The following is a 23,461-nucleotide window of genomic DNA, read 5'->3' on the forward strand; positions in this document are numbered from 1 at the left end:
TGAACGAATAAAGTCTTTTTTCTTTTTTAACGTCTGCAAGGCAGAAAACACACTAAAACTTTAATAGTGATTATCCCGGAAGAATGGGACAAAGATTTTGTCTTCTATTTCTATAAATACGCTCACTAAATCTTCTATAATGACTGTGAAGAACTTTCATGACCAGAAAAAAGATGTACCTTTGGGGAGACCTCGGAGAGCAGTTTCCGCGGGGTCAGGAAAGAGAGGAACTGGACTGGGAAGGCTCCCGCTACAAAGGTGACGGGATCAGTTTCTGTTTCCAGATGGGAGAGACCTGAGCGCAACACGTTTGTGTGCTACGAGCAAAGAACCATGAGAAAAGAGAGAGGTTAGAAAGGTGAGCAGTCTGAAGCCCAGGCGCCGGGTCCCAGCGGGTGCAGTCCCCACGGGGCCATCCGCAGGCTAGGCCATCCGCAGCTCTGGCTCTGCCAAAATTGTCTCGGAAATACAAGGGCAAAGAAGGAAAAGGGGACTGACGCTCGTGGTGGACCTGGGAAAGGAAGAAGGTGTAAGCTGCCTGCGCCGAGGGACGCTGCGCCGGCCCCAGCGAGAGCAGAATCACCGTCCTCTCCCGCCCTTGCCGAGGCCCCTCCCCTCGCCTGGGCGTGCGGCGGAAGGACGAGCGCAGGAAGGGGCGGGGCTATGAGCGCCCAGAGTGCGCGCGCGGATGTCGCGAGAGCAGTAGAGAGCGGAAGAGTAGTAAGTGCAGGATGCGGTTCCTGATTGCGTTGGCCCTGCTGAGCCTCGCAGTGGCGGGTAAGACCCCACCCCCAATAATCCTACTATCATCCCTAGGTCCACCGTCCTCACCGCGGCCGGGTCGCTCTCTGAACCCGCTTCTTCCCTGCCGGAGCCACCCCTCCGCTTGCCATCACCCACCTCCCCCGTTTGCCTGTTGCCTCGGTCTCTTCTAGCTCTGAGGGCTCCCTTCTCCCGGATTTCCTCTCCTCAGAGCGAACTGGTTTCTCTGTTTCAGAGGCCCCAACACAAGGAGAGCCTAGCGAGGCCCCAACACAAGGAGAGCCTAGCGAGCTGCAGCCACATTCCGGAGACGACGGCCCTAGCAAGAAGCCCAAGCCTGAGGCCACAGGAGTCGACCCTGACAAGCCCAACCCTGAAGCCACAGGAGAGGACCCTGACAAGAAGCCCAAGCCTGAGGCCACAGGAGTCGACCCTGACAAGCCCAAGCCTGAGGCCACAGGAAAGGACCCTGACAAGAAGCCCAAGCTTGAGGCCACAGGAGTCGACCCTGACAAGCCCAAGCCTGAAGCCACAGAAAAGGACCCTGACAAGAAGCCCAAGCTTGAGGCCACAGGAGTCGACCCTGACAAGCCCAAGCCTGAGGCCACAGGAAAGGACCCTGACAAGAAGCCCAAGCTTGAGGCCACAGGAGTCGACCCTGACAAGCCCAAGCCTGAAGCCACAGGAAAGGACCCTGACAAGAAGCCCAAGCTTGAGGCCACAGGAGTCGACCCTGACAAGCCCAAGCCTGAAGCCACAGGAAAGGACCCTGACAAGAAGCCCAAGCTTGAGGCCACAGGAGTCGACCCTGACAAGCCCAAGCCTGAAGCCACAGGAAAGGACCCTGACAAGAAGCCCAAGCTTGAGGCCACAGGAGTCGACCCTGACAAGCCCAAGCCTGAAGCCACAGGAGAGGACCCTGACGAGATCCCCAAGCCACACTCTATGGGAGACGACCCTGACGATGAGAAGCCCAAGCCACAGGCCACAGGAGATGGCACTAGCAAGGTGAAGTCCCAGATGCAGTCCTTGAATGACCACTCCAACAAGCTGGTCTCTAACCCCTCTTCTGATAACAAGAAGCCCACCAAGCCTCACTTAAACATACCAGCCGACAAAGATCCCACTCTGAATGATTATAAAAATGAATCTGAGGAGAGAGTATTACTGGACTCTGACCCCACTTCACAGCAGGAGGGAGAAGGCAAGTCTACAGAGCTTACCAAAGATGTGGAACCCAAGAAGGCTGAGGAAGGGGATACGGAGCCTGAAGAAGGTTCACCACTCCAAGGAGAGAAAGAAATGCCTGGCCTTGCCTCCAGTGAGAACCGTGAAGGGACACTTTTGGATTCTGTGGGTAGGCAGAATGATGACCTTTATAAGGACAGTCTTGGAAGTGCTAGTGCAGAAAGCAGCCACTTCTTTGCTTATCTGGTGACTGCAGCCATTCTTGTTGCTGTCCTCTATATTGCCTATCACAATAAACGGAAGGTAAGTCAAGAACTGTCTTGAGGAATGAGATTTCCTCCACCTTGAAAGCTTGGTGTGTGGGCCAATATCTGTCATTCATCTGCCTGTGAGCACTGGAGATTTCAAGTCAAACTTCAGTTTTTCCTCAGATTCTGCTAGGTCTCTTTACTCTCATTTTATAAATCATTTTCTTTCATGTCCGATTCTTTTGAGTGCCCTCTGCTGCTGTGTTAGGTGCCAAATGAGGACATTTTTATGATCTGACCTGAATTGGGGTCTTCTCCCACAATCTTAAATTTAGATCATTTTACTGCCTCCGAGAATCTGAGTACCTGACAGTTTGTAAGTAGAGTACTTATCTTCCTATTTCCACTCTGAAGATAGTGCATCATTTCTAGTTTCCTTTCCCACACTTTTATCTTGCATCTGCAATGGCAGAAAGAGTGGTTACATAGTCTTTGACATCAGCAGCAGAGAGCCCAGGGACTATCTTCTACAATCGGTTGAGTTTCCGATTAGAAGAATGACCAAAAATTGCATGGATACAATCGTCTTTTAATGTTACAGCAGATTTGGTGTGGAGTAATATCTGTGTTGCTTAGCAACCACTCTGATGACAAATGATTGCATTTCTTATTGAGCTCTAAGAATTTATTTTTTTAAAGATTTTATTTATTCATGAGAGACACACACAGAGAGGCAGAGATACAGGCAAAGGGAAAAGCAGGCTCCATCCCTGGACTCCAGGATCACGCCCCAGGGTGAAGGCAGCACTAAACCGCTAAGCCACCCAGGGATCCCGCTAGCTCTAAGAATTTAGTAGTTTCTATAGCCTGGTTAAAATTGGAGAGTTCAGTTTATGATATCAGTATGCCTATGGCTATGAGGAATGAGGGAAGATATTTAGTAAAAATAGTTCTTTATTCTACATCCAAGTGCTCGTCCCACAGAGTAATCTTAGATGTAAAAGCAGTAAGGTTAAAATGAAGCAAGGTGTGGGGAGGAAAAGTACATTTGCAGATAAGAAATAATTATTGCTTGTGAGAGAAAAGGAATGTCTGATCCTAGAGCTGTGTGGGGCACAGCTGGCAGATCTTTGTGCTCTTGAGTAAATCATCCAGACTCCCACAGGCTAACGGCCAGAATAGTCTTCCTTCATCTGTCATTTCCTGTTTAGCAGTATAAAAGATTCTGATGTAACTGGAGGCCCCGTCCTCCTGAAAACTGTTATAATTTAAAGATGCCTCTTGTGAGTTTGCGGCTCTTTCACTGCCGGGGTCATTAACAAATGTAGTACCAGGGCAGCCCGGGTGGCTCAGCAGTTTAACACCGTCTTCAGCCCAGGGTGTGATCCTGGAGACCAGGATTGAGTCACACGTTGGGCTCCCTGCATGGAGCTTGCTTCTCCCTCTGCCTGCTTCTCCGCCCAACCCACCCCCTCCCTCTCATGAATAAATAAATAAAATCTAAAAAAAAAAAAAAAAATGTACTACCAGGTGATGACCTCTGATTTCAGAGACTGAAATAAGCCATTGTAGAATCATCTGTTAATTTCTTTTTCCTTTCCCCAGATTATTGCTTTTGTCCTAGAAGGAAAAAGATCTAAAGTCACTCGGCGGCCAAAAGCCAGTGATTACCAGCGTTTGGACCAGAAGGTAAGGAAGGGAGCCCCAGGTGTGTGGGAGGGATATGCAGTCTCAGGTAGGCCCAGCAGTGCACTTGATTTGCACTGGTGGTGGCAGCTGATTCTGGGTGCCACTGCCATTGCCCTGCCCTTTGTGGATCACAAAGTAGAGACATCCATATGTATGCATGTCTGCAATATGAGAACTAGAAGAAGCCTTCATGTGTTCTACATCAGCTCCATCTCTTGACAGAGGAGGAAACTGAGGCCCAGAAACATGATTTTCCCCAAAGTTCCTCCTAAAAGTTTGTGCCAAAATCAAGACCTGATGGCAACTCCATAGACACCTATCCTATACTTTTTGCACTGAACCAGCACTTCACAAATTTTAGGAGACATGTTAATCACCCTGGGAATTGTGATGAAAAAGCAAAATCTGATTCATTACATATAGGGTGAAATCTGTGCTTCTACATCTCTTGGAAGTTTGTAGGTGACGCCAAATGCTGAGGAACCAGGCTTTAGGTAGCAAAGCATTAGACTACACTTCCTGAACACAAATGAGTCCAGAAACATAAAGGCCTCCAACTCCCCAGATTGGCTCTATCAAGTACTGTGGACTAGATTTCCTGAGTGGGGTCAACGCAGGCCTACCAGAAAGCAGAGCCTGCTTCCACCTCACAGTGCATGATCGGAGCAAGGCTCTCCCCAAAGGGCATCCTGTCTAAGTGGGAACAGGGTACTTCCACTGCCTTGCTGCCAGCATGCACCCCCTCCTTTTGCCTTCTGTGTAGGGACACTCAGGACATTGGTAAAAAGTAGTTGGTGACTCAACTGTGAATATTTCCAGGACTTCCTATAGGGAACACCGTTCATGTGTATAGCTCACACTGGCAAGAAATAAGCCACTCAGCTCAGAACACCTTTGCTAACTAGCCCAGTAGGTCAGCTTCACAATTTAGCCCTGGCCTAGTACCTTTCCCGATAATGGACTTCAAGGATTTATTTCCCTTTCACTTTTTTTCTAATTAAAAAAAATACACGTGTAAACAATTCAAAACAATGTAGAATCATACAAAACAGAAACTAAGATTCCCATATTCCTTTCACCAAGTGTGCATGTTTTAGTATGTTTGATTTCATAATTTTTTTTAATTTTTTTTTTTTTTAAATTTAAGAGAGCAGGGGGCCGAGGGGGGCAGAGGGAGAGGGAGGCTCAGCAGGAAGCCTGACACGGGTCTTGATCCCAGAACCCTGGCAGACACTTAAAAGACTGAGCCACCCAGGCACCCCAATTTCAAACTGATTTTTAAAATAATTTTATTTTATTTTATCAATTGCTTTTTGTATGTTGGAGGGCAGCTTGTCTTAATTCTGAATTTCTTCCTGAACTGCAACTCTGATAAGTTCTTTTTTCCCCCTAGAATCATAGCAGTGAGGTATATTCCTCTAGAAGGAGATTAATGTTGCCAATGAATTGTGTTGCTCTCATTTCAGATTTGATTTTCCCGTTCTTGAGAACCGTGTCCTCCCTGCTGATTTGTTTTTAAATCAAGAGAAATGAAGAAAAAAATACTGTGACCTAAGAGACACCCCCTCCTCTAGGGTTTGGTGGCAGGTCTGGGCTGGCAGAGGTGGGGGGATTGCTTTGATTTTTGCACCTGCACTTTGGTAACCTTGTACTCCTGTGTCCCCATTATCTATGCTGGTGTCTTCCATCCTTTCCTCCTCTGAGTGTGAGTAGAGCAAGCATGTGGGAAGCCAGTTGTGACCAAAGGGAGATCTCAGCCCCTGGCAGGCTACTGCCACTGGCTGCCTTCCCTTGGGCCTGGGGCCATTTAGTGTTACCCTTTGAAAATAGCATTGTGTCCACCACTATTTATGTTGGCAGACCTAGGAGAACACTCTGCAGGTTGAGGTGCTCTTGTACCAAGCCCTTTTACTTTGGGGAGATGTGCCCTACAAAAGATGAGGTGAATGCTGACAGGTAAAGGGCTACCTGGAACACATGACTCTTTTTAAAGGCTCCAGCAGCAAACCAAAACAGCTTTTAAAAAGTGCTTTTTGCCTGCAAGTCCAACCTGTCTAGTGGACTAAACTAGACTAAAGTGTCCAGACTCTTAGACTAAAGAAGTTCTTTAGTCTTTTAGTCTTCTTCTTAAAGAAGACTAAAAAGTTCTTCACATTTTTCCAATATTTTCATATCACTTAAGACAAAGTCAGTTTCCATTTGGTTGTACTGACTGAACTTGGGGATTCTGGGAGTAGAGCTGTAAAGCCATGGTTCCCATCAGATTTTTAAAATACAGTTACGATTATTACAATACTGTGTTCTTCTATACTCCACAGTCGTCACAGAAATTTTTTAAAATAGGGTAAGCTCATGCTTTGCGTTTTGGATTTGATCTACATTATTTTCAAAAGGCTTTCATGAATGGTTTCCCATAAACTCTGTTTTGCCTTTGTTGCCTAAAGTAGAAAAAATAGACTTGTAATCAGAATCCAACTGTACTCTCTTCCACCTTAATCTAGTTAATGGTTCTCTCATCTGATATAAAATGCCAAGGGTAATTAGTAAAAATTTTCCTTCCAACCCATGTCAGGGGTTATTAAAATTTAAGAAATTCAGAGTTCCTCTGCGGTAACTGAGGTTAGTGTCTCAGATCATGCTGTGGTTTGAAGTTTTCCTTAAATCTGGTCTAGTTGTGTTAACCTATTAAAGAGAGTTGTTTCTGTAAAGAAAAAATGGAAATAGCTGATCTCAGGGAAATACAAAGAATGTGAGATATGAGGACAGTGGGATGAATTCTGTGCTGTTGAGGAAGTCAGTCTGCAGAAGGGACCATCCTGTTGCCACAATATCTGGCACTTTGCTTAAAACAGAGCATGGCTTTGAGTTGAGATTGGTGGAGATAAGGAATGAATGAATGCTCCTGGCATCATTCTCTCTACCTGTACACCAACCTTATAATACTTTATCTAAGGAATCTTCTCTCAGGCTCTCCTAGCATTCCATAAAACCATGGTTCCCCTTTGCCTACCTTTCCTCCTCCTAATGTTTTCTGTTTGCTTGTCTACACTAGCACTTTTCCTTCTACCTTCATGCATGCCTAGATTTTCCCTGCTGCCATCCATTCTACTTCTTACTCCTTCCTTTCATAACCTTTACACACTCACTTTGGTCCTTATCTTCCTACCTGTAGTGTTTTTCCAGAGGTTCAGATTGTCAAATCTAATGACTTGTTCTCAGAGCTTAGTCTTGACCATTTTTTTTTTTAAAGATTTTATTTATTTAATCATGAGAGACAGAGAGAGAGAGAGGCACAGGCAGAGGCAGTCTCCCTGTAGTGAGCCTGACGTAGGACTCGATCCTGGGTCTCCAGGATCACGCCCTGGGCTGAAGGCAGCGCTAAACCGCTGAGCCACCTAGGCTGCCCGCTTAGTCTTGACCTTCATAGAAAAGGACACTATTGATCATCCAAATTGAAATCCCCTTCTTTTGGTTTCTCTGACTGACCTGGTTTCTAAGAACTTTGCTTTACCCTGTGCTGGTGGAGGACAGAGCCCTTAAAGGCAGGTTTCTGTCTTCCTTCATCTTGTCAGAAATTCATCTATTCTTCATCCTCCAACTGAGTGACTCCCAAGTGTTTATCCTTGGCCTAGTTCCCAAAGAACCAAATCCTGTGGTGTGCTAAATATTTCAGCTCGCTTGTTCTATTGGCACTAAAACTAAAGTTCTCTCTTCTACCTACTACACTGCCCATTTTTTAAAAAATATTTATTTATTCATGAGAGACACAGGCAGAGACATAGGCAGAGGGAGAAGCAGGCTCCCTGAGGGAAGCCCAATGCTGGACTCAATCCCAGGAATCCGGGATCATGCCTTGAGCCAAAGGCAGATGCTCAACCACTGAGCCACTCAGGCATCCCAAGCTGCCCATTTTCTTTAATTGTCTCAGCTCCAGCCTATAGTCTTTTATCATTTTTATTGTTATAAAAGACCTATCCATTTAAAACAAAATGTCTCCCATATAGTCTTTCTTTCCATTTTCCTTACTTTCCTGCCACCCCCCCCCACCATTTCACTTCTCTCCTGAATTTCTCCACCTCCCCCTACACCTACCCAGAGCCATCATAAGTTATCTACCTTCTCTTGTGTGCATAATGAGACCAGATACATCTTTCCAAAATCCTTACCCTGATCTAAAGCTATTATCTCCCTCTTGTGACTTAGAGAATCAAGCTTTTATAGACCCTAGTATTCAGGACTCTGTAGATCTACACTTTCGTACCTTTCGATAGGAGATGTAGAGCATCTACCTTTGTCTAGGCCAAAGGCTCCTCTTGTCAGGCCCATCTAGGCTTTTTGTTCTTACTGTGTCCTCCATTTCCTGGCTTCCCGCAGCTGTTCTTTGGTTAGGGTGCACTCCCTTCTCTTCTTTTGCTTGCCTCTCCAAATGTTCCTTCAGGGCCCACCTCAAGTTTTCCCATGCACCTTCTTAACTGCTCCCACTTCACAGGATTTGCTCTTTCCATTCTATTCTAAAAAGTACTAATGCCAATCACAAATTTTGGAACTCCAGAAAAAAAAGAAAAAAAAAACAGAGGGCAGATGTTATCTGATGTCTATATCTGATTGTTTCCCCAAAGTGCAGCTACTTGCAGGTGTGCCTTTGGCACAATCTGCATATCTGTGTACAGTGTAGTGACATTCCCTAGATACTCTTAGTTCAGGGTCTTGCAAAGGAGACATCTTCTTTGTTCAGGAAGTCTGCATGTGACTTAACTGAGGTCTCATATAGCTCTTCCTGGCTACTGCTTGCCATCCCTTTTTGATGGATTTTGCTTTTGAGGAGAGCAGAGAGATTGGTTTCAGAAACCAAGGTTGGCACTAAGTGGATGCAAAATATGTATTCTGTGGAGTCCACATAGTTCCATTTTTTGAGCATCTGAATAGTATTGTGTTAAAAGAAGACTATAGAATTTAAGTTTCACTTTAGAAATTACACTGAATGGTTTAGCGCCTGCCTTCAGCCCAGGGCGTGATCCTGGAATCCCGGGATCAAGTCCTGCATCAGGCTCTGTGCAGGGAGCCTTCTTCTCCATCTCCCTGTGTCTCTGCCTCTCTCTCTGTCTCTCATGAATAAATAAATAAAATCTTTAAGATTAAAAAAAAAGGTTGTTTTCTCAATAGTTGTCCTTTTGAAAATAAACAATCAGAAGCATGTTTTTCTAGAGATGGTGTATAGGAGGAGAAGTTGGCTAAGGCCTCTCCAACCAGGGAGAAGGGTAGAGGTAGGCAGTGAAGCACATGGAGCCATGAGAGGCACCCCTATATCTATACAGCTACGGGCTTTCCTGCCCCAGGAAATCACCCCTTTTGGTTGAAGGGTGATTTCTAATAGGAGTCTAGGCTTCAGTCATGGATGTCATTAGAGGTGTTGGTTTTCTTGCTACAGGTTACTAAGTAAATTATTGAAAGAATCCACTTCTGGACTCGGGGGTAGTGGAAGCCAGTCTATCTAAAAAGGCTATAATAACTCGGAAAGCTCTGACAAGTAACTATATATATGCTGACATTTCTTTTCCCGTGATGGCTTTTATTGAAATAGTTGGTGATAGAATTATAAACCTCTATAATTCCCCTGATGGTTATTCTCATTTTTTTTCTCACTTCATGTCATTTAAGTCAAAAAGAGGAAGCCTGCTCCTTGTTTGAACAGGGTAACTTGATACATAATGCTGTTATGTATATGTGATGAAAGCTAGCACACTTTGCACATGTTCTGAATCATTTGAACAGGGAGGAGAGTATTTTACACACCAGACACCAGATCCTGTAGTTCTGCCAGCTGTTTTCTGAAGTCTTGCTGGGAGGGTTGCCTTTGACACTGCCTTGCTTAAGGAATAATCCCAGGAAGAGGTTTCCAGGTTCCATTTAACTGTTCATCCAGAGAAAGACTGAATCTCACCTCAGCTAGTCCCACGAGTCACACATGAATTTCCTTAATATGTCCCAGTTGCGAAACTCCTCTGTAACAGTGTTGGGTCTGAGCTGTGTAGTTTCAAGCTGCCAGCAAAGCCAGCTTCCTCACACTCTTTGATGTTCCTTTAATTCAGAAGTTTCTCATGTTAAATGATTGTTGAAATTGTTTCCCTTTTTTGTTTACCCAATTAGAGTGCCACTGTTTTTGCAGTGTTTTATATTTTCAGCTTTAATTTAACTATATAATTACTTAATTTTATTTTTTTAAAGCTTATTTGGTCTAATGATAAGTATTTTTCAGTACATAATGTTTTACTGAGCTGCTTTGAATGCCATTTCAATGTAGTTTTGTATCATTGCACAGAAACCAAAATAAATTTCAAATATTAAAGCTCTAATATCATTAAATTTATTAAAATGGTAATAAAACTGATAGAAATAAGGCCTTTAGAAGTGAAAGGCCACTTTTTTTTTCAGCCTTTGTTCACCTTCCCATCCAATCCCCTTGCATGTATCAATAACCAGGAACACTGTCCCTGGCCCTTGCACACATTCTGTGTGCTTTCTACATTCTGATCCTGTCTGATTTCCAGCCCCATTCCTCCCTACCAGGTAGCCATGTTCTATGTCTAGCATGTAGATGGCTTGTCTTCCAGTGTCTTCCAGTTACCTCTGTGATTGTCATCTGCTATACCCGTGACCTGCTTCAACCCCAGTGGAGTCGACTTTCCAGTCCTGTGCCCTAACTACTAACGTCACCCTTTGCTGTTGATTTTTGGAAGATAAACTTTGAGGCTCAGGTAGTGAGCTGCACGAGGGTATCTTGGTGTTGGCCCGATGAAGACCTGTTGTCAACTTGAAAATAAGGAAGACAAACTGAGGGCTTGGCTGTATAAGAACTGGATATTCTAACATACACCCTGCTAAGTAATGTCTTTATCCCCACGTCCACAACCAGAGTGAACCTGTCCTAGGTATTTCCCCACCCTCTGAAAGAGCCATTGGAACCAGCAAAAATGGGATCAGGGGTCCTCTGAACCTATGGAACTGCAACCAAAATCATGCCCAGGTTTTGATAAAAATCTCTTTAGGTACCTCTTATCCTCAGTAGTGTGGAACTCCTGCAGCACAGCACATAGAATAGAAGAGGAGGAGCCTCGGGACAACTGGATCAAGTTGCTTCAGCTGGCCAACACTTTTGAGGGCTCGGTCCATCTGACCAAAGAACACTTGACTTCTGACTACTTAGAGTTGTGAGGTATGGGAGTGTGGTATGCAAAGCATTGCTTGACAAGACAGGCTGCCCAAGTCACTGGCCCACACCAGGCCTTTTAGTACAGATAGCACATTAGAGAGGTATGGGAGCTCATCACCTGCCCAGCTAGAAGAACTGCAGCTTGAGAACTGTGACCTGTGTGTCAGACCTCTTCAGAAATCAAAAACAAATTAGAGTGCTTTATGTGAGGAAGGAACCAGTACAGAAAGACACTATGGCTATGTCAAGGGTTGTGCCATAGTGTTAGCCAGAATCCTCGGATTCGTTGCTTACTGAACTATTTTTTCTTCTTCTGTGCCTGGATCCTTGAGTCGAGCTTCTTAAGGTCTAAGTACAAGTTCCGCTTCAGGATGGCACTGCTGCATAGCAGGGCCCCTTGCAAGGCCCCCATCAACCCACAGGTGAAGATATCCTGGCCTAGGAGACAACAACAGGGGCCTTTGAGCATCTTCCCAAAGAGGGGGCAGGCAACAAGGGCTCTCATGTTCATTAGACCAAGATGACTTTAGATCAGGACCGGGGTCCATAGCCTGCTGGGGCAGCCCATCCCTGTTTAGAAGACTGCAGGGGACAGACCTGAGGCCAGAACAGAGTACTTTGTGTGACAGGGAACCCTAGGGTCTCAGGCCCTGGAGAAATGAGGCAGTCAGTGTACCTGTCAGGTAGAGGTTGGGAATGGGGCTTTGGGCCCTCAGGGAGGCTATCACATGAGGATGTAGACGGTCCAGGTCATGGTCTGCCCCATAGCAGGCACCCCGGGGAGCAGCCAGATAAAACTGGTAGGTCAGTGGGGACCCTCCGACCACACTGTCCACCTGAGAAGACAAAAAGGCAGCCAAAGGGTGGGAGTGGGGCCTTGTGAGATCCTCCTCTCTTCCCTTTTCTGATCTCCCTGACCAAACTGCCTGTCTGCATGGGTTCCCTGCCCTTCCATGGAGCAGAGGTATCTCAGGGCTTTATTTCCTTCCCCCAAAGAAAAATAAATGTCACCAAGAGGTTTGTTGCCACTACCACATAGTCTGCCCTCCTACCTTGCCCTCCAGCTGTGGGAACAATCTCATGATGACCGACAGAGAGGCTTCAACAAAGGAGTGTTTGAGAGTCTCATAGTCGCTGCTCCGCTTTCCTTTTGCTTCCTCCTGCCACTCTTCAAACCACTCATAACAGGTGGGCACCAGCACAGTCATTGTGGACCGGTCTGGGGACACAGAACCAAGTTTACTACTGCCAGGCCCCGTCCCTGCTCCAGCCCCCACCTCCAGGACCGAAAGCCTCACCTGGGAACCGGTCCTCCCAAGTGGGATCTTTGGCTGATGAAGAAGCAATAAAGAGGATGGGCATGTGTGCTGCAGCCTTTTCCCTGGGCATCGACAGATAGTGCTCCATCCTGGGGGTGATGAGCATGGCTGTCCATCCCCATGCCTCACTCGCTGGCACTGCCCCGAGGATAGGTTACCCCCAGGGAGCACTCCCTCCCCCAGAGGGATGAAGCCGAGGCCTATTTCATATCCTGCTGCTGAGGCTCCAGCGTCAAGGGAGGAAGCAAGAGCCCTACTGCTGACCCCTCCCCCTATATGCACACACGCCTTACGCCTTGTCGAGGTCTGTGTCAAAGCAGACAAAGTAGTTGGTGGACTGCAAACCCAAGTCCTCCTTGGTACCTCGTAGGCCGATAAAAATGGAGAAGGCCCCCACGCCAGGCCGCACCATCTCCAGCTGCTGCTTCACACCTGCCAAAGTGTCAGGGCTGCGTGAACTGTGGCTGAGGTGGCCACTCCCAGAACTTGCTGACGCCTGCTCACTTTATGTGCAGCTTTACCCTCGGTGGCCAGCCTAGCACCCGGGGCCATTTTTACAACTGCCACAACACTGACTTGGCCGGGGTCTGCTCTTTGGTCTTTGCCTGAGAAGAACACCTCAGGTACCTACTCTTCTGTCTCCTCCCACCTCTGCTCTAAGCACCCTTAGAACCCAGGGAGGCCCAGCTTCCCTAAGCTGGCTGTTCTGCAGGACAGTCTCAGGCTCGCTGCCTCCCCTCTTCCCCTGATGGCTTTAAGTTAGGAGCGGATTCCTGGGCTCTCCCCACCATACATAGCACGCATATGAACAGTAGTTTGCTATAAGCCTGATTTCTGTGTTACATTTAATACAAGCCATCTAATGAATAAATATGCATAATTCCTAATGTGAGTACAAGACCTCAAAATGGTAAGTGATGCGGATGAATAAATGCACACAGCATTACTGGCACTTTAGGATTCAGGTAGGGGAGGAGGAAGAAGAACAGTATGGAGGAAGGGGACAGCCTCTCTGAGAGCCATCTGATGTCCCCTGGTCCTAAGCGGCTGTGCTTCCCCACCTCTCAACAAATGACCCCAGACCAATCTTCTGGAAGTGGCTCCTACAAAGTCTTATCCTTTGTTCTCATTCCCAGGACCATTACCTGCCTGAAGGGTGACTGGGCCACTGGCTGCTCTGTCTCATTTGTTTAACAAGTATTTGTTGAGGACCTAAAATGTGCATAATCCTCTATAGGACTTGGGGACGCTTAAGGGATCAGCTATCATGCCTGTCTACCAGAAAAGCACCTTTCCTGAAAAGTTGGCTTTCCTCATACAGGCTACAAAGAAAGTGCTACGTGTAGGGTAACCACAGAATTTATCCTGCAAAACAGGCAACTTCTGGGAGTAAAACGAGGTTGCACTAGGACTGGAAGTGGAAGATCCACAGGTGAGTGGCTGCTGAGTGCCCTTACGGGGGAGGAGGTGGGGAGTGGCTGTGGAGCACACTTAGAGGGAATGGGTGGGGTGGGGAGCAGCGGGCTGTGGAGCATACTTATGAGGGAAGGAGGGGTGCTGCCCTGGAGCTGCAAGAGCATCTCGTGGCCTACATCCCAGCCTCCAGGGTTAATCTCACTGCCTGCTCCCCCTCTCCAGCTGGGGTGGGGGTGGTCATGGAGAAGATGAAGGGGGGAGGCCCTGGAGTGAACCCTCTAGGGCTTTAGAGGCCCTTAGAATAGCACCTAGCCCCTCCTTCCCCTTTTTCTCCAATAGAAGGATGTGCTACAGGAACCGCACACCTAGCAGAAAATTAGAACCTTGGGTCCCAAATAAGGCACACAATGATCATTTCAAGGCGCTTTTTCTCCATGCTAGCCTTAGCTACCCTTACTGATACTGTCAGCCCAGTCTTCCCCACTCAAACACTTCCGCTTCAGACCATCCCCAGGAGACTCCTCGAGGCTCAGCTGTGGAATTAAGAAAAGTGCTCCCATTCACACAGGCTCCCTCTGCCTGACCACCCCACCTCCACGCTTGATGCCAACAGGCACCGCCTACTCCAGAGGCCACCAGATACCTGTTTCTCATTTGTCTCCAAGAAGGAGACAGACCCATGAAAACTCCACCCCCAAAGCAGCTGGAAACAAAGGGGTCCCAGCACCTGGGGTCTCCTTGGTTAAGCCTCATCACTGCCACTGCCTGAAATGTTCTCAAACTGGGATTCACGGAGGCAGCAACCAACTCCCCACCCAAGTGGGGCAATTGGTTTTTCAGCCACACAGGGCTGCTGCCATTAGATAAGATACATAAAAGCAGTAAACTTTGTAACTAACTGGATCAGAAAGCAGGGTAACATGGCTGCCAGGGGAAGGAGGCACAGAGCGGGGGAGGATACCAGGACCCATTAGAGGACAGGGCCAGGGTTCAGAGGTCTGAGGAGTTAGGGAGGCAGGGAGTACCAAAGTCTGTCAGCCGTACAGTCCTGCCCAGCTGCCCTGTCACTGGCCAATCTGCCTCACCCCACTCAGCTCACACAGTGTGAGGGATGGAAGACCTTAGCTGGCAGCGGATGTTGGCTCAGGCCCAGCTAAGTAATAAGGCAAAGCGATGAGAAGGCTGGTTTTGGTCATATGCATTTCATACATATGAGATCATCGCAACTGCCACCCACCCTCTCCCCAGCGAGGAAACCCGGGACGTCACTTTCCTACGGAACCCACTCTGCTGCCCACCTTCCCCAGCATCTCTTCCCTGAGCAGCCACAGGCCCACCCTCTAGAGTTGGAGAGCTCCCTCCCGTGGCTCTCTGGGCTCCACCACGCATCACTGAAGTCCCTGGTTTCCACCTCAGCCGTATCCTGAGCTGTTCCTCACTCTCCACCTCCCACTCTAGCCAGAGGCTATTATCTAGAACCTTCTCACCCTCCTGGACTATGAGTCCCCTCCCAGCCAGCTGGCCTGTCCTCAGATCATACCAGAAGCTTCTAGTTACGTGATAACCTAAAGTCCATTTCAAAGTGCTAACCTCTTACTTGACTCTGGCTCGGCTACTCTGTTCTATGTAGGCTGGCCAGCTCTTCTGCCCCTTTTAGTGAGAACTTTTCTCTGGGAGCTCCACATTCCTTAGTCCAGAAGGGGCCAAGAACCCAGGCTTTCAAGTCAAACACACCAATGTTTTCACCTTAGCTTTGTTACTTTCACCTGGGTGGCCTTGGGAAGTTACTTCACTTCACCTCCTGCATAAACATTAGGATGATGACACCTCTCTCCTAGGTGGCAATGAGGATCATGTGCAATGACAAAGGTAAAGCCTCCCACAAAGATTTCACCAAGGAAGGGCTCACCTACAGATATGCCTACTGCCCCCTCACCACAAAAATCAGGCTTCTATATTTTTGACACAGCCTATCAGAAGAGATGACGGCATTGAGTGTTATTCCTGTCAGATTTCAAGCAGAATCCCAGAGTTCAAGGGACAGAAGAAAGCCAGAAGGGTACTCCTGTAGCCTCAGCCCCAAAAAGGAAGTGGTTCCCTTTATTTGAGATCCAACAATTATAGCAAGACTTTCTTCTCCATGTCGGCCTTAGCTTCCCTTACTGATAATGTCAGACCAGGCTTTCCCACTCAAAATAAGTGGGAAATTAAGGAAAAAAGTAAGATTCATACCACAAACTTAGTGAAAACCCAAGAAATATTCCTTTAGGATGCTACCCACCATCAAGAACTATTAGAGAGATGATTTAAGATCTGAGGAAACTGCAATCAGGCACCCTAGAACGGAGACTTGAAAGCCAGAGGGCAAAGTGGGTGAAGTTATGGGGGGAAAGAGAGTAAATATGCCAAGAATGGAATGAGACATAAGGACCAAGGGGTCTCTGGGGGTGATACAAGACTGAGGATGCTTCTCAAGACCCAAACACAGAGGCCTTGCTGGGAACAGATAGATGCTGGATACAGCATGCTCGTGCTCATCTGCTCTCTTAGAGACGGTCACAGGACAGTCAAGAAGAGCAAGAGCACCAGCCTGGCTGGGCAGGCTAGTCCCAGAGAGGCACTGTTGAGAACTTGGAAGAGCAACACAGCCCAATCTTTTACCTGGCAGACAGCGGGCATTCTCTGGCAACAGGTAGTTATAGGTATTGAAGAGTCCTGCACTGGAGATCACAATAGGGCAATAGATGTTCACCAGCTCCTGATTCTTCTTCACAGTGACACCTGCAGGCACAAGAGCTTGGCTGAGGTTCTGGGCACTCCAGGAGGAAGAGAACGGCCCAGAGTTTGCACAGATCTCTCCCCACCTATGCTGCATTTTCTCAGACCTGGGCATTCAGCCCACCTAGGGCCAAGCAGGCAGGCTCCAGGCAAAACTGCAAAGCGAGTGGGACATCTTTGAGCACTCTCCACTTATCCCAAGTCACTTCTGCACTTTCCTTCCCTGGCTCTCTCCTCATCCCATGTGGGCGCCCTTTAGCCTAAACTGACAACCTCCATACTAACACTGACAAAGCTCCTTGGCTGAAGCCCTTTCACTGGAATCTCAGGACCTTTTTCCCTGCTGCCATCTTTCCATTTCCAAAACACTCTGAAAGCCTCTGATGACACCACAACCTCTGTAAGATAAACTCCAAAGTCTTGTACCAGCCTTCTAAGGTCTGGGCCCTTCTAGGTCTCCAGCCCCATCTCCAGCCACACTCACTAAATGATTAGGTGGCACCATATGAAACAGCTGCTATTTAACCATTTTGATCTATAAAAACAGCAGTTTCTGGGGCACCTGGGTGGGTCAGTTGGTTAAGCATCTGACTCTCGATTTCAGCTCAGATCTTGATCTCAGGGTTGTGAGTTTGAGCCCCACGTTGGGCATTCCACGCCAGGCTTGGAGCCTACTTTGTTTAAAAAAGGCAGTTTCTTAGGGTTCAAACTACTACTTCTGGATGTCTAAAAATACTCAGTTCTTTCATACAGCTATACCTTTATATATTGTTCCCTTTGCCTGTAGTAACAGCCCAAAACCTTGGGCTAGCTTCTCAACCTTTGTATGTCTCTACATGACACTTTATATCTCAGTGATCCTCCCTATGAGGCTAGAAACTTCTTGAGTTGCAGATTTTCTTTGTAGCCATCTTATGTTTTTATCTCCATCTTTTATCACCTAGCACCTGAAAAATACAAGTAATATTCTGAACTAATTAAACTGATTAATCCTCCTTGCCTCATGGACCTCTTCTGGCCTGAAGGAGAACTTGCTCTGGACATCAGAGAAAAATCTCCCACAACTGACAGCCCCCTTTCCCTTATCACCTGGCAACTTCCTGGTCTCTTCTACAAATGCATTCTGAGAGATCGCTGCTGGCCTTTTCTCCCTTAGCTTTTTTGTATTCTGGACCATTCCTTCACATCCTTCTCCTTACAAGATTCCTCTGGTGAGTTCACTGTCACATCAGTCCTGTCCTCTCCGGCCTGTCTCTAGTCATGGATGGCCTGTCCATTCTTTCTACTGGAGTCCTTCCCTTCATACACCTTCTCCTCACAGCATTCATCCGCAGTAGATTTTGACTGTGAGGTAGCAATAAAGACCTGAGCCAGGGGCGCCTGAGTGGCTCAGCAGTTGAGCACCTGTCTTTGGCCCAGGGCATGATCCTGAAGTCCCGAGATCGAGTCCCACATCAGGCTCCCTGCATGGAGCCTGCTTCTCTCTCTGCCTATGTCTCTGCCTCTCTCTCTCTCATTCTCTCTCTCTCTCACTCTGTGTGTGTGTGTGTGTGTGTCTCATGAATGAATAAATAAAATCTTTAAAAAAAAAAAAAAAAAAAAGAGACCTGAGCCAGGATAATGAGATTCTTGGCTCCACCTGCCATTTAGAGATTGAGGGCAGAACATCTTGCTGGCCTACACTGCCCTTTTGAGTGCCCAGGGTACTTACTCATTCCATCCATCACTGAACAAACACGTATTGAGTCTCCATTATGTGCTAGGATCTACAGACATAACAATTACAGAGACACAGCCCCTATATTCAAGGAAGTCATGGATCACTGGATAACTATTTTTACCTAGTGACTAAATGATTATATACTGTTCTTTGGGGCAATCTTCTATCCTTCCTGCATCCTTTCTACCTCCAGATTCATCCCTCTCCCAGAGCCCCTGCTCTGGGTAGTTTCAGCCTTAAACTCCTAGTGAGGACTGTTCTTCTCACACCTCGTGCCCTCAAGTGCTTGTTTCTCTCCATACCCCAGTTCTGTCCCATGCCAGCCCAGGGACCATGAAGTATGATGCAGGGCTCTCACCACAAGCTTTCCCAGCTGAGTCTAGTAAGATACTCCTCACAGTGGCACCCGTCAGGACCTCGCCCCCAGCCCGCTGAATCACAGGGATGGTGTGGAAAGCGATTTCACTGGCACCCCCTCGAGGATAAAAGGCCCCTTCTATGTAGTGGTCAACCACCAGAGCATGCATGGAAAAGGCACTGTGGCTGGGAGTCACACCTACAGAAGGAAGGAAGGGGTGATGAGACAAAGGCAGGCAGCAGCACCATTTAGAAAGAAACACACATTCCTGCCAAAAAGCCCGCAGCCTAAGTCTACCCATCTCTCGGACCCAAATGAGCCCCAGGGCTTAGGGCAGCCAGAGGCCTGTTTCTATCCAAACATAGGGTACCTTACAGATCCTGGAGCCAGGGGGAATGTCCTCCCTGCAAAGTTCCATGCTGCCAAGATGAGGGAGGACATTGTTGGTTGAAAAGGAAAGCCATCCAGGACATGGATGAAGGAAATTTTTACCAGGGAGTCCAGCAGTAGGTTGGAAAGACTTCTCATCCATAAGCTCCAGAGGGCCTTGGGTATATCCTGCTCCATTTCAGTCAGTCAAGCAGGTTCAAGAAGAAAGATTGAGAGCCAAGAGAGCTGTGCCTCCTCCAGGGGCTGCCTAGGACCCAAGGCCAGTACCCACCGTAAGTGGGGAAGATGTAGCTGAGCACCGCCTGGAGCTCCAGGGAGGCTGGCAGCTGCTGTAGGACCTCAGCCAGGCTCTGGGTGGATGCACGAAGGAACGGAGAGAACCGAGTGAGCAGCCCACACTTGCCAAGGAGCTGAGCTATGCGCAACGGGAGCATCTTCAACAAGATGGCATGGATGACTCCACAGGACACCACCTGAGGGAAAAAAACGAGCAGTGAGAACTGGTCCCATCTCTAGAACCCCTGTAACAGAATCCCCATTCTATAACCTACACCAGCCCGGCACCAGGGCCCAGCACCACTGCCCAGGACTACTTAGCCCTGGCTGAACTTGGATATTTAAAAATCTGTACTCTGTGAATTGTTCCTGAATTCCACATTCAGATGAGTCATTTTCTGCTCTTCGTTTTCCTGCTCAAATTCTTTTTGAAAAATCACATCTGATCTTAGAAGTTAAAAAAGGGTGTGATCTAACCGCATACATAGAAGGCAGCCTTGTCAAAAAGGAGAACAGAGTGCCCCCCAGAGGCCAGAGTGAGAGTGGCAGCCGCCGGGTCCAAGCTCCAAAGATCGGGCCTAGCTGGCCACAGAAGCCAACTAAGGGTAGGGGTTGAACTCAGGGCAGACTTCACTGTTCCTCCTCTCCTGCCTCACCCACCAGTCACTCCACTAATAAAGAAGGTCAGCCTTGTGAGGGATAAACAGGGGGTCCTCGGCATGTCCCCGTTACCTTAACCAGCTTTACATATTTGTCAATGGCAGCTTCTTCTTGGGGAAACTTCTCCTTGAGGCCCTGGATGTAAGCTTTCTTCCCACTGTACATGGGGAACTCCTTTCGGCCATTGGGCCTTTCTAGTACCATGATGTCAAAGGGAGAGGACAAGGCAGCCCAGTCCAGCTGCCCCTCAGTGATCTGGTCCAAGGCAAAACGGCCAATGCTGCCCTCTTGCATGGACCCAACATAATGGATTCCTATTGGGAGACAGAAAAACAAGGTGTCATAGGGATAAGGGGACTGACCCCTGGAAAGGTGGATAAGGAACCAAGGTGAAAGTGGTAGTCCTGCAGGGCTGAATCCATGACTAGAGGAGGCTACCCACCCTTTCTGTGGGGAGGAGTCGCAACAGAAACTATCACATCTCTGTCCAATTTGGTTCCCAGTGCTTCTAGCTGTCAAAGAAAGTGGTACCTCCGAAACAATAGAAATGTCCAATATCATCCCACAATGGCTACCCCAAGCCTCCTGAAGATACAGCCATGCTCCCAACCCCTTCCCACATAAACCTTACCTGTATCAAATTCAAGGCCATTATGTCTGAAAGTATGACAGCAGCCTCCTGCCTTAGTATGTTGTTCAAGCACCAGAACTCGCTTGCCAGCTTTGGCCAGAATCGCAGCTGCAGCCAGGCCCCCAAAGCCACTGCCAATCACCACTGCATCCAGCTTCTCTGGCACTCGGCTGGCTGAGAAAGCTACCCCAGAGGGAAAAAACAGAAAGTGAGCTTCTCAGGCAAGGGCAGCAAGAGAGCAAAGAGATGGAAACCAAGGAAGACTCCACTAGCTCATACACTGCAAGAAAACTCTAGAGAGTTTGGCATGGAGCAACTAACTCAAACAATTAGCCTGGAAAATACTCAGGATCAGCCAGACAGACTAAAGACAGTGATATGATTTACTCTGGATTGATTTACTCAAAACCAATATGAACCTGGGGATTTTTACCCTACTATCAAAGAAAGCAGTCATTGGCAAACCACTAGCCAGAAAGCTGACAATAATACGAGATGAGAAACTTAAGTGCAAATGGAGAGCTAGGAAAGAAAGAAACCAAGGAGATGAAGGACGGAAGACAGTGTTGTGGGGAGGCTGCCGGCTCATGGAACTGTCCATTCACAAGGTTGTTCTCTTTGGAAATTACAAGTTCTGTTGGCACCAAGGGATCAACCTGGTCCTATGATGGTTCTTCAAAACCCTGAAGCAGAGGCTTGAGCAGAACAGAGATGAGAAATCATAGCACCACCCCTTCATATCTGGGAAGTCTAGAGGAAGAACTAAGGATCCAGCACCTAAGCAAGATAAACCTGGACAGCACATGGCGCTACAAGGGCATTTCCAACACAACATTTGTTCTTTAAAGATCACTCCTGGACGGCCAGGGTGGCTCAGGGGTTTAGCGCTGCCTTCAGCCCAGGGTGTGATCCTGGAGACCCAGGATCGAGTCCCACGTCGGGCTCCCTGCATGAAGCCTGCTCCTCCCTCTGCCTGTGTCTCTGCCTCTCTCTCTCTGTCTCTCTCATGAGTAAATAAATTTTAAAAAATATATTAATAAATAAATAAATAAAGATCACTCCTGAAGAACTGAAATGTGGAGTTTTTCAAGCCGCAAAGGAACTTGGAAAACTTAACTTTTCAGACATTTCTAGAAAAGCACATTTTATATCACAACCCAGGATATACGTAAGTATATAATATAAACACATGAAATAGAAGTTTCACAATACAAATACTTGCCAGACCGAGTATGCCAGAACTCGTTGCCAGAACCAGTATGATGACTCTGATATTTTCTATTCTACCACATTTTGAAATGCAACCCACTAAATTGATTTCATTATGGCCAGGACCCACTAGTAATAGGTCACAGCCTAGTTTGAAAAACACTTAAACTAGTCATCTCAGTTTTAGACCAACCCCAGATACGTGGAGTGACTTGCTAATTGGTTATAGAGTAAATTAGTGAGAGTCCAAGCTAAAACCTTGATCTCAGAAGTTCAGACTATACAGTCTTTCCACTTAAAACAGTATTGTCTCTGCCTCTGTCACAAGATGTGTCACACAGAATTCTAAAATTTACAAGTGGGAGGGACCTTGAAGATCAAAGAGGAAATCTAATTTTTTTTAAGATTTTTTTTTTTTTTTTTTAACAGAGAGAAAGCAAGCCAGAGAGCACAAGCAGGGGGAACAGCAGAAGGAAGAGGGAGACTCGGCTCTCCCGCTGAGCAGAGAACTGGATATGGGGCTGGATCCCAGGATCATGACTCCAGCCCAAAGCAGACACTTAACTGACTGAACCACCCAGGTGCCCCTAATTTTTTTTAAAGCAGCAGAACTCTTCCTTTAAACCTTAGGAGGAACCCCAGAATATGTCCTCAAGCTGACAGTGGAGATACTCTAGTTGACCAAGGAGCAGCTCTGAGCCTGAGGCATCCCGTTGAAGCTCTCCCAAAGTTTTAGAACCAAGGTTCAACCACATGATTTGGGAGGAGGCATAACCAGTCAAATCATCTCTAATTGACAAAATACAATTTCCCACACAGATTGGAAGAAAGGAAAAGAAAAAAAAAAGATTGGAAGAAAGGTGCAGCTCCTCCATGCCCCTGAACCATGGTGGAGGGTAGTTGAGGTCCTGTAACCAAATAGGAGAAGGTCTCTTGTCTCTTCTGCAGGTTGTGGACCTGTTCTTGGCCATATCATGGCCCTGGGATACCCAGGGCGGAACCTCGCGAGTGGGGCGGCCTTTATGGTCCGAGGTCGCCAGGGCGTAGACGCTCACAGGTAACAGACAATAAAGCGGGGCGCCTCCCCGTGCAAGGAAGCCCTCCCAGCACTTCACATATGGGGAAACTGAGGCCCAGGTGGGCAGTGGCTCGCCCGGCAGGGATGGGAATGCAAGCCCGCGAGTGCAGCCCTGGAGCCTAGGTCCCTTCCCACTGACCTCGCTTGAGGACCTTCTTCCTGGCCCCCTTGTCGGTTACCAGCGGCGCGGGGGGCCGCCTGACGTCCTCGGAGAAGGGGTTCGGGGCTCTGCCTGCGGACAGCGGCAGGTGCCTTCTGCAGAAGACCAGCAGCAGCGGAACGGCCAGCAGCAGCCAAAGCCACATGGCGGGTTCCGCGGCCACCGTGCCCAGCCTCTGCGGCCAGGACTCCGCCGCGCCTCAGTGCCCTTCCCGGCGGGGCAAGACCACTGAGGAGCCAGAACCTTTGAGCCCGGAAGCCAGCGGCTCCGCGCAGCCTGACCCTCCCGGCGGCTCGCCCCGCCCCGCCCCGCCCCGCCCCGCCCTCGGAGCGTGCCGGGCCGCCGGGAGGGGGCGCTGCGGGGCGGGAG

At 47.9% G+C, this 23,461-nt stretch overlaps 2 protein-coding genes across 6 annotated transcripts; one reads left to right on the top strand and one right to left on the bottom strand.

Annotated features, from left to right (window-relative positions):
• Nucleotides 1-590: 590 nt before the first annotated feature.
• On the top strand, nucleotides 591-10,240 carry TGOLN2 (trans-golgi network protein 2). The gene is made up of 4 exons (XM_077843096.1): nucleotides 591-770; nucleotides 1,018-2,253; nucleotides 3,804-3,887; nucleotides 5,354-10,240. Exons 1-4 carry the CDS (start codon nucleotides 732-734, stop codon nucleotides 5,357-5,359), a joined length of 1,365 nt encoding a protein of 454 aa, XP_077699222.1. The 5' UTR covers nucleotides 591-731; the 3' UTR covers nucleotides 5,360-10,240.
• Nucleotides 8,126-23,376, bottom strand: RETSAT (retinol saturase). 5 transcript variants are annotated; one of them, XR_013349186.1, is made up of 12 exons: nucleotides 23,072-23,372; nucleotides 20,646-20,828; nucleotides 20,087-20,328; nucleotides 19,350-19,551; nucleotides 18,689-18,886; nucleotides 16,494-16,613; nucleotides 12,710-12,848; nucleotides 12,396-12,505; nucleotides 12,150-12,316; nucleotides 11,774-11,933; nucleotides 10,938-11,535; nucleotides 8,126-9,965 (listed from the first exon to the last, which is right to left on the bottom strand). XR_013349186.1 is itself a non-coding variant. In XM_077843091.1 (11 exons), the coding sequence occupies exons 1-11, from the start codon at nucleotides 23,235-23,237 to the stop codon at nucleotides 11,396-11,398; spliced, it is 1,827 nt and encodes a 608-aa protein (XP_077699217.1). In that variant the 5' UTR covers nucleotides 23,238-23,372; the 3' UTR covers nucleotides 8,126-11,395. The 5 variants fall into 5 exon arrangements, 4 of the variants coding, with proteins under 4 accessions (XP_077699217.1, XP_077699219.1, XP_077699221.1 ...); XM_077843091.1 differs by having other exon boundaries at nucleotides 8,126-11,535; XM_077843093.1 differs by lacking the exon at nucleotides 23,072-23,372 and adding an exon at nucleotides 20,457-20,526 and having other exon boundaries at nucleotides 8,126-11,535; nucleotides 20,646-20,809.
• Between the last annotated feature and the right edge of the window lie 85 nt (nucleotides 23,377-23,461).

Source organism: Canis aureus, chromosome 12 (genome assembly GCF_053574225.1).
Source record: "Canis aureus isolate CA01 chromosome 12, VMU_Caureus_v.1.0, whole genome shotgun sequence".
Taxonomy (NCBI): domain Eukaryota; kingdom Metazoa; phylum Chordata; class Mammalia; order Carnivora; family Canidae; genus Canis; species Canis aureus.